Below are 18,110 nucleotides of genomic sequence, written 5' to 3' on the forward strand. Positions count from 1 at the left end.
CCTGAGTCTCTTTAAAGAAAAAGACTTTTGCTTTCAAAGGATGGCTTTGACTTTCTCTGAAATGGATTAACGATGTCCTTCAGAAACTAACCATGGAGATCAAGGACTTGATGATTAAGGCCTTAAGAGCTTGCAGCAGATGCCAGTAGAGGGCAACAGTATGACTTCATATCAAATGCTACACCTGAAAAAGACTGGCTTTGAGCAGCATCTACGTAATGTAAGATATCAAAAATCTCCACTGTTTCAAAAGCTGTTTACTGTGTAATACAGACTGCAAGCACTGGCTTGACATTGATGCCTGGTGACATCCTTTGTCTAGATTATATCAACAACTTCTCATGCACCTGTACTTTTCACTAAAACATTCCACCAGGCTTTCTGATTTAGTACAGTATCAAAATCCAGAAAGCATATTAAATAGATCTTAATTTGACAGCTTGTCCAGTCATTGTGCCCACAATTAATGCAAATTCAACAAAAATAATAAGAACAATTGCTGTAACAAATTGTTGAAGTAGGACAGATGTGATAAACACTGTTTACCCCCAAGTCACAGCTGACTGTCATGTTCCTGCTGTCCAAAACCAAACCGTTCAACACATTAATGGCACTTCTGTACAAATAACCCCAAATAAATAATCCTTGGATAAACTGCAGTGGATTTAATGTAATTCAAAGTCTAGACGTTCTACTGCCAGATTTCATACCAGCAAAACCAAAGCTTTTAATGTAATAAAAATAAATTTAACCCCAATACAAGGATTATGAAAAACAATTCCATGATTGAAAACCATATGGGATTTTATCTAAAAATACATCATGATAGAACAGAGATCTTATTTTCCTTCTGGTTTTTTTTTCCCCTTCAAGTGTGTACATCTCTAACTTGAGATCACAGTACCTAATGGACCTTGATGTAGCATAAGAAGTTAAATACCAGATTCTCCCATTCCAGCTCAGCTCAGGATGGACAGTTTTGTATAAGACATCTACAATCAAAGGCGCTCTAAGACAGTATTTACAGTGAGGTTAACACCCAGATATCCCTGGTCATTTGGGGTACTCTGCAGCAGTGGTCTAGGTCACTACTCACAAACAACAGAGAAAAAATTATGAGACACTGCACCAAACATCAGCTCAAGTGCAGTGTATGTAGCTTCAAGTTGAATTGTTTTCTTCAAAAAAAATAACAAATAACCATGGCAATGTGGTCTCCCAGAACCTTCCACACACTACTTGCCATTTTGTAAATATAGCACCTTTTCAGATGTTGAGCTACCTATTATAAGGATTAAAGCAATTTCTTTAAAAATAACATACCAAAACAAAATGTGTGTATTATTTCAAAAAATCAAATTTCAGAACAGTTATGGTAAAATAAAACCCTTTTTAAAGGTCTAACTTAAGACTGGTGTAGAGGAGAGGAGAATAAAGGAGACTCCACTGCTCCTCAACTGTGGTGGATAGAAGGCAGTACACCTGGGGAGGAATTTGGAAGCAAAGGGGGCCATCTGGATCACACATGCAACACTCCCTACCAGGTGATGAACAGGGCAGCTCAGAACAGGAGTTGCAAGAGGCCTTTTTTAGCCAGAGATAATCTGGGGTGATGACAGCATTCAACAGCAAGTAAGGATGGGCAAAAGGTTAACGCATACAACAAAATTATAATCTGTGACATATGCTTTAGAACATTATCTGTTCATAGAGAGCATTTGACACATTTACACATCTATCCTCAGCTGCTGTTGCTCCGTATATGACGTTCCCATCAAATTAAAAAAGGAAGTCTGTGTCCTCTACTGTACAGAATTCAGCTAATGTATCATATGAACATGTACAAAGAAGCCTAAGACACAAAGAACTGAACTTCTCCCACATGCAAGGAACTTCATTAGGAATTAAAGTAAGTAAAATAGCACCTCAAGGAACCAAGTGATTTCAACAGAACTTAAATTTGAAAATGCCAGAAAATCAATTATTGAATTAAGACTAAATATTCACACTTTAAGAAAACATTTGATAAATGTCACCACTTTGGTGCTATACAGCATGTCAAATGGTCCTTGCAAAGACAAACACTTCTTCAAAATGAGAAATTTCATCTTCAGCAGAGGTGGCAGTTTTCTGGATACCACGCAGCATTTCTAAAATCATTTAATAACCTAAATCTCCTCAGCATTTTTATAATCTTACCTAGGGAGTCTAGGAAGGGAAAATAACAGGAGAGTAAGCAAGAAGGCTGGCCAACTGCAACAGTTAGATGCTCTCTTTATGACACCTAGACTAGTCAACAAAAAAGTGATCTGGACAACATAAAAGTCTGGCCTGCCTGACTGTCAACCATTAAACAGTCAAAATGTAGCACTTCAGAAAGTATCCACACAGGAGCAGCCTTCTCAGGCCATGAACTAAACAACTTCATAATTTAAAAGATAAAATACTCGTGGATATCATCTGAAACATGACATAGAAACACCAAATAACCCTCAAATGTTACTCATTTCAAAATAAGGGAAAATCAGACTGCTTCAAAACTTTTTTTTATTAATATTGTAAGTACTCAGCTGTGTCTTATTCTTCAAGGCCTGTAAGTGGTATTTTCACAGCTGGGAAGGTTTGTTTTCTTCAAAGTTTTGAGATTATTCAGAGTATGGAGATTACTTGTAGCTAGAACCAACAGTTAAAACATTTATCCTATCTGGTCCATAACAATTATCATGATATAACTGAGGGTTTAGCGATGTATAGCTAAATGAATTATCAAGACTATGAAGTAAGAAGGCTACCTGTAGAGTAAAGCATGAAACAACCCCCATTATTACTTACTTACAGACACTCATCAATTCTACAGTGGTATTAAGATTTCAGTCACAGAAAAGAACCCAACACTGACTTTAAGGAATAAATCAGTTTCATTCTTTGCATCTATCGGTGGAATTAAACAATTTGATTTCCCTATAAATGGAATTAATATCCATAACTTCAGTGAACCCAATGGTCAACCAAATAATTTTAAATTATTAATGCATATGCATTAATCAGTAATTCATTTGATCTAAGAATGTCACTAGCAAATTGTCTGCCCCTTATGACGACATTTCTTCATTCATGGAGGAGACAACAGGAAGCTGACAGCAGCATGAAACTTTACAGGTACTTTTAAAGATTTAACTGTTGCCTGGAGATAAAGAAGACAATGATGTATAAAGTGAAAGGTTTAGAAATGCAGAATCCTTACCTTTCAGGTCTTCTGCAAGCTCCTTTTTAAATTTGGTAGATAAAAGAGAGATCATTTATGAAAAGAAACAACCTATCCGTAGACATAAGCAAGCTGTTCACTGACTAAATACAGCTACTTTTTACATACTTCATTGTGATATGAGAAGAAGTTACCTCAAGCTTCCCTTTTATGTCTTTTTTTTTTTTTAATGTGAGAAAAAAATAATTACTTCTAATTTACCAGAAGATTTGCTAGAATGAGGATCCTGGTAGTACATTATTTCTTACGTACATGAACAAACACTTGTCTGTTTAGCTCTTTAATACATTGAAGACACATTTTATACAGTAATAAACATGAGTTATACTGTAATTCAACTGTTCACTTCCTTCCACTACTTTGAAGTGTTTCACTTTCATAAATGATTGAACTACTGCTAAAAAACAATTTTTTTTTTTATTTTAACTCCACAACTAGTATTTTGTTTGGTTATCCTGGAATTTTTACATAGAAGTGCAAAATTTGGACCCAGATTTTTATACAGTTTGACCTTTAAGCATGCTAAATTGCCTAGTTAATCAAATTGTTGAAATGTGACTATCACTGCAAAGTTAGGACAGTAACACCAGGCTCTCAATGCAGAGGAGGAGGCACCTCCAGAAGGCAATCAGCACCTAAAGTTACAGGGGACAAGTACGATGAAATGTTTTCCCAAGCTTATAAAACAGCCTTTAATTACGGAAATGGAAATTGAAACAGTAAGCTTAACTGTGTTGACACAAAGGCTATGGAAGCCCATGGTCTGAATGCTTTTTGCTGGTTTAATGTAATCGCTTGGTATTATCTTTTATTTATGTCTACGGAAGCACATTTACAAAAAACCTTATCAACTCGTGCTTAAACATAAAGCTGCTTTTCCCACACACCAGAAAATATCACAAGCAAGAATGCCACATTAATTCATGGCTTTTAGATGGTACAGATAGAAACATTCATCTTTTCAGAAAACATTCAGGATAGATGTAAAGTTACAGATATCTTACTGGCTTTGACTGGCTTTATCAGGGCTTTGACTAAATGTGATGGAAAAAGCAAAGTAAGGTTATGTTTTAATCCTTATTTGCATGTGTAAGCATTTTCTGAAAGAGCTGTATGGTCACTGGCTGTCCCTCAACCTCTGTGTAACAGAGTAGGTAAGACAGCAACACATAGAATTAGTTAAAACACACAGCTCTTTTAACTGAAAAATAAATTAACCTGCTAATATAAACTACCTCACAACTTCCATTCTTCCACAGCTTGATGTGCTACATCCCAAAGATGGAAGGGATTAGGGTACAAGCGATTAGGAAAGCAACAGTACAAATATCAGACAGATAAAATATGTGTATATACACACAGTACATAGGCACACAAACACAGGAAATGGCAATTAACAGATTTGAATACCTCTGTGCAAGGCAACTGCACAAACCCCAGTGAGTAACTGTTAACACTGAAAGTTGCTTGAAACTTGAGGGAAGTAATTAACCTCCTGGCCCCCAGGTTTTCAAGCCCAAGGAGCAGACCATAGAATTTCTTTCACAATTTATGAACAAGCCAAGGAATTTATATCACAGCCAGAGGATTCTTTTGCTGAATTAACCCCAGCTCCCTCTGACCCTAAGAAGTCATAAACCAACAGGATACAGCAGAGGGAGAATGTGCTATAGTGTTTCAGCTGACCTAGAGAGCGCTGTCTCTGACATGCCAAGGCTGGAAACACAGATGATGAATTACAGAGCAATATGCTAGGTTCAGATGCAAACATCAACCCCTTCCCTCTATACATGCACATGCAGACATGTTCACTCACCCCAAACCAGCTCAGTTTCTGCAAAAGGCCAAACACTGTTAGGGCTCATTTACAGAGTCTTAGTCTAAGATAAAAGAGGGAAGAAAATTGCTGATCAAGGAAGCATGCATACATACATCTGTGAGTAACAATATTCAAGAACACATGCTGCATATTAAATAAAAGCCAAAACCCCACCAAGCTTCTCTTATTGTATATGGATTATAAAGCAAATAAAAAATACAATTCCAAAGCAGAAGGGCACCTAAGAGCCTTGGCTTTTATAAAGAACAGCTTTATAAATAAAAAAGGATAAACTGATACACAACTCTCTTGAAAAGAACTCTGCCTGGCTTTATTTTGTAAATACAAAGCAAAGCCTCTTACACAAAGTAGCTAATAAAACAAAGGCTATCTGACCATGTGCACTGAAAATGGGATAACACAAGCATCTGCACAAGGACCTCAAGCCTACTCAGCTGTAACCATTAAGATATGAAGGTTTCTGCAATATTTGTACTTATGGTGTACTACTTAGTTGCACCAAAAGCTGAAGGCGTGTTCAAAGATGAATCATCTTGAAAACAGACAGTGGCTGGTTGTTTCACTTCTATCTCAGAGTGAAAAGTTATACTTTGAAGTCTGAGCAAAAAGAAAGAGGACACAGTTTTGAGTTGATTAATTCAAACCCACAGGATTTAATAGTCACTGAGAGCATGAATTACTCCACACTGTAACATTTAGAAATCAATCATCCATCAATAAGTAAAGTCTGTGGCTCCACTGATGAACCAAAGACTTCCTACTGCTCAGAAAATCCCTGAAAACTTGGTCAAGGTTTTTCACAATATGGTGAACTTTATTGCCAAAAGCCACTGTCTGCAGCTCACACAGCTCCTCTTAACCAACTACCTCACCCTTCTTTGGAAAGGTTATCATCTACTTTTCAGAAAGCTATGCTTCCTCAGGCCTACTCAACACTGGACACCAGTTTCCTTTTGACATGAGCCTGCACGTATCATGGCCATGAACAACTTGGCTGAAGTCCAGGCAGAGCACAAGTGAAAACCACCTCTCCCAGAAGCAGAACATGAAATCTAACTATGGCATTTTCTACCTAAACCTCACATGAAGCATTTTGCCATCTAACAGATTTTTGTTCTTTTTTAATATTACAAGTCGCAAAGTAGCTACAGCTCTCCACTCCTCTCTTTTCCCCTTTCCCCCTCCTCCCCCCAATTCATCAGAATAACCAAGAAGCAGTCAGGAATCATAACAGTACGGCATCAAAAATAACCATGAAAAAGTGTTTTAGTTGACTCTCACAGTGGAGGATATACAAAACTCGTACCACAATAGCAGCTAGAGTAGTAAGTGAAAAGGATTACAGTTTATTTAATCACAGGTCATTCTAAATTAATTTAGCAAGGCATTTGTCTAGAATTAGTAGTTTAAAATGAGTGCTTCCAGAGAGAGGCCTTGGAAGTTTCCATCCTTCTGTGGTGTTAAAATTCTAAATTGCATATTCCTGTAATTCCAACCTGTATCACCATCTTGCAAGCTCATTTCTCCCACCACATTTAATTTAGAAATGTACTGGAAATCTCCAATGCTTTGTTTACTTCAAGTAAGTTCAAAGTGTGATCATTTACTGTTTCTTGCATATTAGTAGCCACAAATTTTGCAAGGCTCTGTAGTCAAGGTTAGAGGCCTCTGGTGTGCAATTTCATGAAATTGTCCTTAGGCTAACTCCTGAATTTCGGAGTGCCTGTTGGAGAGAGCTGAAACATTAAAAGTAACTGGGAGCAGTACATGTGTGAAAAGCATTTTCACTCAAACAGCTATAAAGCTTTTTCCCCAAGAGCTATCTGTACTATCAACTTAAAAAACTAGGGCCTTTCTTCTCTGTGCAATCTAACGTACAACATTGAAAGTACACAGAAGTTTAAGAAAAGGGCCTATGAAATAAGAAAGAACAAAACCACTATGCTAGTACAGGCAATAAAGTAGACTTGACTGCAATAATGACATGGAAAGATGAAGGTAAAGAAATACACATAATTAAACCAGCAAAATCATTTCATGAAAATGTTAACACAGATTAGAAATGGAAGAAATTCAATGTATATGTATGTTTTTATACAGCTGCTATGGGGGATAGATGTTCAAAACATGGAATTTAGTAAAGAGTAACAGCTGAAAGTCAAGTTTAGCCTTTTAATCCAGCTACAGGTTCAGGATAAAAATTTGCTAGTGTCTACAGCAGTCAAATCCAAAAATTGCACTATATCAAAAACTAGTAAAACTTGTCACCTTCAGAAGGGGTCTTCAGAGAATGAAGTGATTAAGACTTTTCTAAACACAGTAGAAGGCCAGATTATTAAAAACACCAATTCTGTCATCTCCCTGCAAATCAAACTTACTTATGCAGTGAATGGAATGTCATAGGAAGGCTATTTGTTAACAGCTAAGCTTCCAAAATGAAACCTATCAACATGACAAATTTATCTTCAGTGTGTTTACAGAAGAATATATGTAATGTGGCAGGGAAACACTAAGGTAATTTGAGTGGCAATATAAAATAAGCTGCCTAAGTCAGACCCAGGACTATTAGGAGACCTGCAGAATGAGTCCAATACAGCAACAGCATATAAACTGACCTAAATCATACTCAAGGTATAACACCCTAATTTGAGTAACGTGCAGGTTGTGTAAGGTCAAAAGTTGTATTAATATGAAATCAGAGTTTCAAAACACCTCAGTAACCATGGAGATGAATGAGCTATATACATACAAATATTTTTTAATATATATACACACATATATGCATACATAACACACACATTCACACATAATAAGAGTTGAGAGTAGAATCTGGGTTTACACATTAAGGAGATACAATGTATGAAAATGTTGTGTTAAGCCCACCTGAATATTTCCAGTTCTGTTTGTATAAATGGTGGACATACGTGAAGATACTTTTTACATATTTAGAAAATCTGCTGTGTTCATTGCAATAAATAACACTGTACCTGTATGGCTTCGAATGTGGACTCTCAGAGTTCCATTGCTTGCAAACTTCTGTCCACAGTATGGGCAAATCTTCTCTTTTTCACCTGTGTGAGTCTACATAGGGTGGGAAAATACAAGAGTGAAAGCTCCAGCACTGCCTTAAAAGAAGGGAAATATAGAGTATTTAACTGCATTGAGTATGGTGAGAACAGTGCAGGAAGTCCCACCCTGACACACACATGATGCTGGAGCAGGCTGATACATGTGCACCCACTGCAGATTCTACACACCACCAATAATCACACTGTTGCAATAGATATTTTGTGATGTTAAACATCATCACCATGGCTTTCTACTGAAAAGCCAAGAATTAATAAGTATCTGGGAATTTTCTGTTTAGTCACCTTAAGGACACAGAAGGAATGAATGCGACAGAACTAACTCTACTCACTTTTTTGTGACTCTTCAGGACTGATGGTGTTACAAAAGCTTTGTCACAGAGATCACACTTGTATTTCTTATGTCCATCGTGTACAACTTGAATGTGAACATTTAACGTGTCCTTTCTTTTGAAAGTAGCATCACAGTGATCACACTTGAAGGTCCTCTCACCTTACAGAAAACAAGGTTTAAAGATACAAGGTTTTTGTGGAAATACACTAATGCAAATTGTTTCAGAAAAATTACATAAAAGCAGTACAGACAAATTAAAAGCTGGGTCCTGAGAACAGAAATTCAAAAGAACATCACATCAGGTAAAAATGTCATTGGGAAATGAAGGAAGTAGTCATGACAACTTCATAGCCAGAAATGTGAGATTCAGCTCTGTGGCTAGAGGTGAGTAACTCTTCTGAGTTATTTCAAATATGAGAAACTCATTATCATGGCAGCATAACTTGTCAGTCTCACAGTTAGGTCATGAGGGGAAGAGTTCCACATTTCTTCACTAGGAATACAAGCTCTTCTCAGACAACAGCAGAGCCCCTTGTTATAATCACAGCCTTCAACTGAAAACTGTTTATTCTTCAGTTCATCTTAGTAATGACTTTTGCTTTGCTATTGGTCTGTCAACGCTTCTTTTATAGAACTCTTTTCTGCAGAGGGATGCACTATAAAGCTTTACTTATATTCTGCTGTATTAAGGCTTCCTTGTTAAGTAAGCCAGCTGCTGGAGTGGGTTTTTTTCCCCCTCAAGTAAGGGAGGAGCAGGGGAAGGTTTAGAAGTCTTCCCTGTGATTAGTAAAAAAGCACCAAATATTATTGGTTTAAGGTTTTGACTCATTCTACAGACAATTTTAGGAAAGATGGCAGAAGTTACCACCTTCGTACACCTACTATGTCCTTCAGAAAGACATCTCCTTTTGCACCAAGGTGGACTGGACAATGTCTGTGCCACAACAGTTAAGTCTGATATATTTAAAATTTACTTCATGACGGTTCAAGAACAGCTAAACTTGCCACAAATCACAACCCTATCTCAAATTTCCTGATCTCACATCTTCTTCAAAGTCTGTATTTTTAAAGAGATCTTTGCCAGGCCCAATAGAATACAATACAATAGAATAGGTTGGAAAAGACTTTTGAGATCATCAAGTCCAACGTATCACCTAACACCATCTAATCAACTAAACCATGGCACCAAGTGCCTCATCCAGTCTCTTCTTAAATAATTCCAGTGATGGTGACTCCACCACCTCCTTGGGCAGCCCATTGCAATGACCAATCACTCCTTCCTAACATCCGGGCTAAACCTCCCCTGGTGCAGCTTGAGATTGTGTCCTCTTGTTCTGTTGGCGGTTGCCTGGGAGATGAGACCAACCCTCCACCTGGCTACAATCTCCCTGAACTACTGCTTTTGGATATTCTACAAATACATTAGGGAACAGGTGTTTAACTTCACTCTCCCCATAATTCTTAACACTGGAAAAAGATTTTGCAAAATTAAATGCTTTGTGAAATTGTAAAAGCTTGTCTCTTTCAAACAAACTGAACGTGCCAGTGTAATAATTAATCTAACAGAAACACTGGTGTCCAGGATTAACAAAAGAAAGTATGGGGGTTTCTTAATTATACCAACGTAAATACTGCCCAAATTAAAGTACTGTTATCTAAGCTACAAGTTCTAGGCCAGAGGTAGGAAGCATTAGCCTGGGCTGGCACAGGCAAGAGAATCTCAGTTTCAAGCTCTAAACCAGACTATCTAACATAAACTAAACCAGCCAGCAAGTTATTTCCGCCTTGCATTCTTCTTCCTTAAAATGCAGGCAAAACTATCACAGTTAATACAAAAATTAATCTCTTGTCATAAGAGACTGTCAAATCATTACTAGATTTTATACAGCATATTGGATTTAAGTGTGTTTAAAGCAAGGTTCGAATTTGACTCTGAATTTTCTAACTCCCTGGGGTTAGAGTTGAATCTTAATACTAATTTAATATAGCAAGTTGCATATTGGAGCAAGGTGCCCAAAATCTGTTTTTTCTCAGTCAAATGTGAGAGCTGAGGAAGTTGTTTTTTTTTCCCCTCTGACTTACGTTACTTACTGTTATGGATTAACAGATGCCTTTGCAGAGAGAATGGGGTTCGGAACAAAGCTTTGCATTCCTCACACTGAAATGGTCTCTCTTCAGAATGGGTCTGCAGATGAAAGACAACATGTCAGAGGAAAGACTCAGAGAAATCAATTAGCTGTCATTACAGTAATTATGACTAATTTTCTAGACTAGATTCAGGAGAGGATATCATAGCAATTTGAAATATCAGGGGATGAAGAATTAAAACAATCATTCTCCCATTATCCAGAATGCTGGAAGTCAGTATAGCAGCTGAGTAGATGTACCTTCCCAGTCCTCAGAAGTGTTACATGAGGGATGCATATGAACAGGACCAAAAATAAAGAATAAGCAAGAAAAGAAAAAAAAAAATATCCACAAACTTATAAGCTCAGTTGCACTAATTCAGCAGTACTGACAATGGCCTTAAGTACTTACTAATATGAATTATTAAAATTAAATCCATGTACACAAACTCCTTTTTCTCAGTTAAGTTTTACTGTCAAACTGATCTGACTGTCTCATGACAGTATCTAAAATTTGGCGAAGAGAACTTCCAAAATCATAAGGTTGGTCTTGTATATCCTTGCTTCAGCTTGTCTCAATAAAAGGAATAAAAGAAAAATAAAAAAGGGCACAACATAGTAAGTTTCAGTACCAAGGGGTTTTTTGCTGTAGAAAATTTTGTCATAGCTGAGGAAAGGCTTCAAAGCCATAAACAAAATAAAAGGCTAACTGTAAGCTTGGATGATTCTCTCAAACTGCAGAGCTGCTGAAGTAGATTTCTTTTCTGTAGCTTGGGAAATAGCTTCATTGTACTTCTGTACATTTCAAAGCACCTTCCCTGTTTCTCAATATTACTAAGTGCTGTCCCACTGTAGATAGGAAATTAATCCATACAAATAGTTATCTATCAATTGCTTACTGTTTTTGCAGAGGAAAGCAAGTTTTCCAAGAATCAAGTGTCTAAACACTGGACCTTAAGCAGAAGCTCAGAGGACGTTAAGCAGAAGCTACAGTGCCAAGAGGGAAAGGGGATGGACAGTAAATATTTTATTGTATGCACAAAATTAGGTAAACTAGTTGAATGTGTACACTAAGGGTAAATACTAGCACAGTATATATTCATACAATCTATTTCTGCTATTCATAATACCACATGACATTTATAGCTATCTCTTAACCTACAGAGGAAAACTGAACTGGGAGAAGTCAACATAATTATTTAGATGGTGACTAAGAGAATCGAACCTAGACTGTCTTCTTGCATAACAACAGTCCCACAACATTGGAGTGCCTGCAATGGTGTACAGAGGCTTTGGATTCAAAGTCAATCCTTTCACCTCAGCCTGAGTCACTTCAAGCTGGGGCACCATCAAACGTGTGCAACATAACACACATTACAGAGAGTCTGCTCAATATTCCAGTACAGCTTCTACAAGCTTGTATTATAGTTTGCATTAGTGGACACCCTGCTTGGCAGACTCAGCAGTCAGGCCAAAGATTGACAGGACATGAAGAGACTGAACTACCTTCTCACCTCAATAGGTGGCTCCTCCAGAACAGGGTTGAGACATATTGACGAGACACTGTGCGGAAGCTCGCAATGCTGCTGTCTGTGCTGTACCTGTTCTGTGGATAAATAGAAGGGTTCAGTCTCTAGGGCTGTCAATCTGGCACCTGTCACAAGCGCAAAATTCATGTTGTTTAAAACATGCCCTGTTTTAGAACACTCACCACTTGAGTGATAGTTCTCCAGAGCACAGTGATTTGTTCAGAATTCCTTCATAGCATCAATTTGACAGTTCTCCTAGTCTTTTGATCAAAATACAAGTAGTATACTGTGCATCTTAACTTCACTACAAAATAAAACACCTACTTAGGCCTTAGGCATACCCACATGCAAAGGCAGACAGATCACCTGCCTCCTCCGTGAATGGTCTAGAAATGAGCTAGGTCTGTACAAAAAGCCATGTAATTCTTAATGAGGAGAGGCAGTTCCCCAAAACAAAGAAAGTGCAGTACTAGAACTAATTTGTTGGGGGGTCTGTTGTCCTACTAATAGGTTCCAGATCAAAGACGGCTTCCATTCAGTCAGAGCAAGGGACCACCATATAATCAAAGCAACTGAGGATCGGCTCTTACAGAATATATCATGGCAGGCTTTCCTGAGACAGCATTTGGGGAGCCTTAAACCCAGCCCAAGGAGACTTCCCAAGAGGGAAACTTAGGGAATAGAGTTGTTTCAATTCATTATGCTCTCCTGGACCAAACAAACATGGATTAACCATAAACCCTTCAAAATCCTGTGTCTGCTGACCTATTTCTGCTCAAATTCACATCCTCATGTTTTATTCTCTGTACTCATGATCTATACACATCAACAAAGGAGAAGGCGGGGGGGCAGGGGAGCTTCACTTTCTTACGTATGGAATTAATCTGCATTATATAGCACCTTCATCCAATCTAACCTGCATGAAAGGTGACTACTTTTCTCTGCAGCACAATTCCATACTACATGTGCCTCTCAATTTCAGATACTATTCTCTTCCCTTGTCACAAAAACAGAACTGTATTCTCCATATGATCACTTAATAACATAATCTGAGCTTTTTCAAGACATCTGAGCTAGTTCCACATCATATAACACTTCCCAGTGCTGACATCTCAAGCAAGTGACAAAGCAAGCTTGCACATGCCCAGACAGAGCAGTGTAGTACTTGTATGCAGAAGTGGCACATTAGAGAGTTACCACAGGAAGACCAACAATTCCTGGTACTCAGATCTCTAGCTGTAAGGCATGATAAATTAGGGTTCACATCAGAACACTCTGCTGAAAACAGCAAATATCTCTCAGCAACTCCACAGACTTATCTCCCAATGAAAAGTACGGAGCTAACCTCCTTCTGCATCTTTGAAATGACCAACATTTATCAACATGTGAAATAAGTTTAAAAGCACATATTGTGGGAGCCATTTCTATTCTAATCTGATTTTGTGTTGGGAGTATCAAATAACCCCCATAAAGGAATCATAGAAACAACAGTAACAAGTTTTCATCTGACACACAAACCAAGAATTCAAAGGCACAAAATGCTTGTGCATCCTGTTTCTTATTATTAATAAAAAGCACGTAGCTCTGCTGTAAAACAAAAGTTTTTCAAGCATGTTGCTATCAAACTTGAAAGCATGTTTTCTCTTTAAATGCTATTGATTTTAACTACTTCACCCATCATTCCTACTGCAGGTTTCTAAGCTCCCTGCTACTAGTACAGTAGCTGCACCCTAGAACTCAATGAGTTATTCAGAGAACAAATTCAGCCCAACTTTTCTCCCTCCAGAAGAAAATTAAACATAAGAGGATGTCTTAAAGGAATACACATCTAAAGAATCACTGAAATCCCTCAGCAGTGCAGTGCAGCTCTTCCAAAATCACAGCACTGTAAACTGTTTTGGGATTCCCAAATTACAACATCCCTTACAAGTGGTGGTGTGCATATACACTGCTCTCTGTATCTACTCCTTCTTGTTTATACTGTTTACTCAATGGAGAGAGGTATGTCAAACAAAAGGCAATTCAGGAGATCTACATCAGTCTCCTGTCTCTTGTGCTCACCTCTACATTTACTAAGCAAAATTAAAGACCTAAATGTGTATGTGTGAATATTCACAGCAGTTGGGTAAACTTAGTGTATACACAAGAGTTGAGTCTCTTGCATTACAGGACAGGGTTCATCTTCAGCCAATATTATGTGCAAATGGATCCAGGAACTAAGTATTCCAATATGCTTTAAGGAATTCTGTCAAAATTAGAGACTCACTAAATCTATCTAAATTTTAGTACTTTCCCCATTAAGTGGAGCCTCCAATCCTTGCTTATGCTAGTGGTGCTGCTGCTGCTTTAAACACAAAATTGGGTGAAAGTGTTTACTCATTCTTAATCTTCAAGTCCATTTTCAGCCCAAACTCCCTGCCAGTCATAAACTACAAATTAACTTAAATAAGTAATTTCATGTTTTCTTAAGACATATAAATTACTATCTGGAAAAATACTTCTATATTTTCCTTACAATATATCTTATTTGTGAGATTCTGCCCCATTTTCTTGAAGTCTACAACATAAGATAATCACAGCATATATGGGACCTAATCTCGTCCTTCTGCAGGCTTCTGCATGCTTTCTATTTTAGGCAGTCAACACTGTTTCATCGTGTGAGAAGCATTACTATTATTCTTACATGATTTATAGTTGAAAGTGCAAGAGATGGTACAAAGATCCTGTGCCAAATTACCAGATGGCATATAACAGGAGCCAAACTGTAAAAGACTTCTAAGTATGGGTATACCCATTTCATCAAAAATGGGAAAGAAAGGTGTAGTATTTTAAAAATGTGAAGGAAAAAAAGAAAGAAAGAGCAAATGGTTCCAAATACTGGGCACAAACCCAGACAGGTAATGTTTGTCTTTGTTTCTCTTCCAGAGTCTTGTAATTCTGAAACATCATTCATGGATACAGCCTTAACATTAAAATGCAACTCTGGGTTAAAAATAATGACAGACATTACAGAAATTAGGCCAAGCAGATTTGAGCTTAAATAAACAGAAGTAAAGCATCCCTTCATAAGCCTATTTTTCAGGTTCTTATTGTTTCAGTTTGTTTTAATGTGTGAACGCTATCCTGTGTAAATACAGTATTGTTTGAAAGCATCTGCTACTAAGTTCATCAATGATTGCAACAAGACTACACTTAGTTTTATTCAAATATGGTATTTTTTAAAGAACAAAAAAACTGAGGGTATTTTTTTTAATCATTAACTTTACCTCAATAACATAATGTCAAAAAAGGCAAAATGGGGATTTATTTGATGCTTTTCACCATGTGACTGTGATTTACTCATGCTTTGTTTTCCATTTATTTTATTTTTATTAGAATTAATTTAGTATTTGGATACTATTTGAAAATTTGGATATAACAAAGAATACTAAAAAAAAAACCAAAACAAAACCGTTCTTCAGTACTTTAATCCCATGTTTATAAGCATGTCAGAGCTTAATGATGAACCACTTAAAGGAAAAAAAACCTGCAAATCTGAGGCTGGCAGACCTGTAAACAACAACAGCAGAGTGCTTTACCTTCTTGTGATTCTTGTAAACATTTCTGTGGGCAAATCCCTTTCCACAAAGCTTGCATTTATAAGGTTTATCTTCACTGTGTATTATTTTGTGTGCAGTCACTTGATCAAGTCGTTTGAAGGACTTATTGCAAACCTCGCAGGTGTAGGGGCGTTTTTCTGCAGAAAATGAGTGGGGGACATTTAATCTCCTGTTTATACAGGGGGAGAAGATGAAAGGCAGAGACAGTCATCTCCTCAGAGAGATTTTTGCAATTAAGTCAACCCAATTAAGATTAAACCAATTAGAAAGACATCTAATGCCCTTTATGTTAGACAGTTAAGTCACTTTACAAAAGATGAGCCATGGTGTATCTCAAGAAATTGGCACATTCTTTGCAATAATCATTGGTAAAACTAAATTCTGATTAATTAGCTTAAATCAAAAGAGAATGACTTCAAAGAGGAAAACTCTGTTTCCAGATTACAGATGTGAAAGAGGGCATGACAGTTTAAATGTTTTAAAACTTAATTAATAATATACATATTAGCTTCCCAAACCAAAAGTTCCTACGCAAAAAAGCCTCAGTTGGTGACTGCAACTTATCTACATTAATGCTTATCCAAAAGTGTCAAAAGGAAACTAGGAAGCCTCTCAGATACAGATTATGTTACCAGAAATGAGCTTTTGGTGCGGACTGATACCAAGAAAATAGTTCAGACATAAGCCTATACTGCAAAAAGCTACATTTTTTTAAATGCTAATGGATTTAATAAAATGTTTGCTTTCCCACTGTGTTGGCTGATATTTCTAATCACTGGTCAAAGACAGAAAAACACTAGATACCAGTGATCAGACATCTTGGCAGATCCAATTTGTGTCATACTGCCAACCCTAAAGACACTCCCTGCCCACCATGACCTCTTGTTCTGGCACAAAGAAACATTTATGTGTGGTCTATGAAATGGTGTGGAATATGAGCTGCTTTCCTATGACTGGAAACCATGTGCATAAGACAACTAATACATGTTCACTAATTCATGTTTCCCTTTTTAACACAGGTCTGTCTGACAAGCATACCCCAGCTCCCATCCTGTTCCAACACGGAATTTCAGCCACTGAATCTTCACCTTCCTCATAAACCAAGGCTCAATCCCAGCTAACTGGCATCATCTACCCCAGCTGGCATGAAAAGACTGCTCGAGAAATCCACAACTGGAAGACAGCTATAGCCTTACAGTTGAGTTTCTGAAAGGTTTTGAAAGGAGAGCTTAGATGGTTTCCTTTGAACCTCAGACTTGCTTGAAAAGCTCAGGACAGCACAGAATTCATCCAGCCTTCTATAAGAAACTAATTCAGGTAAAATTCACTATACATTAAATAAATATAAAGAGATCTATATATACACAAACACCTTTGTGTTATTTTTGTACATTACCTGAATGAGTTATCATGTGGCGTTTTAGCTGGTTAGCTGAAATAAATTTCTTGTCACATTCCTGACACTCAAAGATCTCATGGACCTGCAAAATGAGTGTTTAATGATAATTAAATATATATCTGAAACATGATCACACATCTTACATACACAGAAATTCTCTAACAGACCGTAAACTATTTCGTAGCCAGTAGCTATCTATACTAATATTCATGAATATTCTGTGATTTCCTGCTTTCTAGTCCCATGGTGAACATCTCTCAATAAATTAATACTCACATATTCCAAGCTAAAAATTTTCACCAAAACTATATTTAGAAAAACACATTCTGCAAATTTGCACTAAAAGAGCAATTTAAAACATTATTATTATGAAAGCGTAAAAAAAAAACATCAACAAAACAATCCCCCCCCCAAATATCTTTTCAGCTGTTTCAGACATTCCCTCTAGTCAGTGAGACAGAAGTAAAAATAACTTCATAATTGCTCTAAGAGTTAAAAAAAAAAAAAAAACAAAGGCAAGCACTACCAAACTCTTTCAGGACTGTTTCTCTTAAGCTTCTAGAGGCAACACAGTGGAGGAGCAGCAGCATCTCTAAAGCGTTAACATGGTAACAATTAGCAGGATTTTTAATGTGAAAGCATGTAACATCACCAAGGATGTTGGAAAAATAGAAGAGGCAGTTGAAAGCTGCAAATTTTGATAATTAAAAAAATACTAATTAAAACCTTTGTTATTTGCTGCTCCCCAAAAAAATCACAACACATATGTTGTTCTCCACCTGTCAGGATTACCATTCACCCTCCACTCCGTACTACACTTCGTCCTTGGCAGCCTCTGCTCAACCTAGCTGCAGTGCATTTTTGGAACTGCAGCCTCAGAGAGTAGAACTTTTGGGCAGAGATCACATTTCATAAAGCTTTTTTGGAGAACT

The 18,110-nt window shown here is 37.2% G+C and overlaps 1 protein-coding gene across 1 annotated transcript in view; it reads right to left on the reverse strand.

Annotated features, from left to right (window-relative positions):
* The window catches only part of PRDM5 (PR/SET domain 5), a 50,791-nt gene that overhangs the window by 13,843 nt on the left and 18,838 nt on the right, over positions 1-18,110 (reverse strand). The window contains exons 9-13 of the mRNA XM_054172672.1: positions 17,176-17,260; positions 15,759-15,916; positions 10,617-10,710; positions 8,524-8,684; positions 8,093-8,186 (exon numbers count right to left, since the gene is read on the reverse strand). Coding sequence (XP_054028647.1) covers positions 8,093-8,186; positions 8,524-8,684; positions 10,617-10,710; positions 15,759-15,916; positions 17,176-17,260 — 592 coding nt within the window. The remainder of the gene's footprint in view (positions 1-8,092; positions 8,187-8,523; positions 8,685-10,616; positions 10,711-15,758; positions 15,917-17,175; positions 17,261-18,110) is intronic.

This window comes from Dryobates pubescens, chromosome 24, assembly GCF_014839835.1.
Source record: "Dryobates pubescens isolate bDryPub1 chromosome 24, bDryPub1.pri, whole genome shotgun sequence".
NCBI classification, from domain to species: domain Eukaryota; kingdom Metazoa; phylum Chordata; class Aves; order Piciformes; family Picidae; genus Dryobates; species Dryobates pubescens.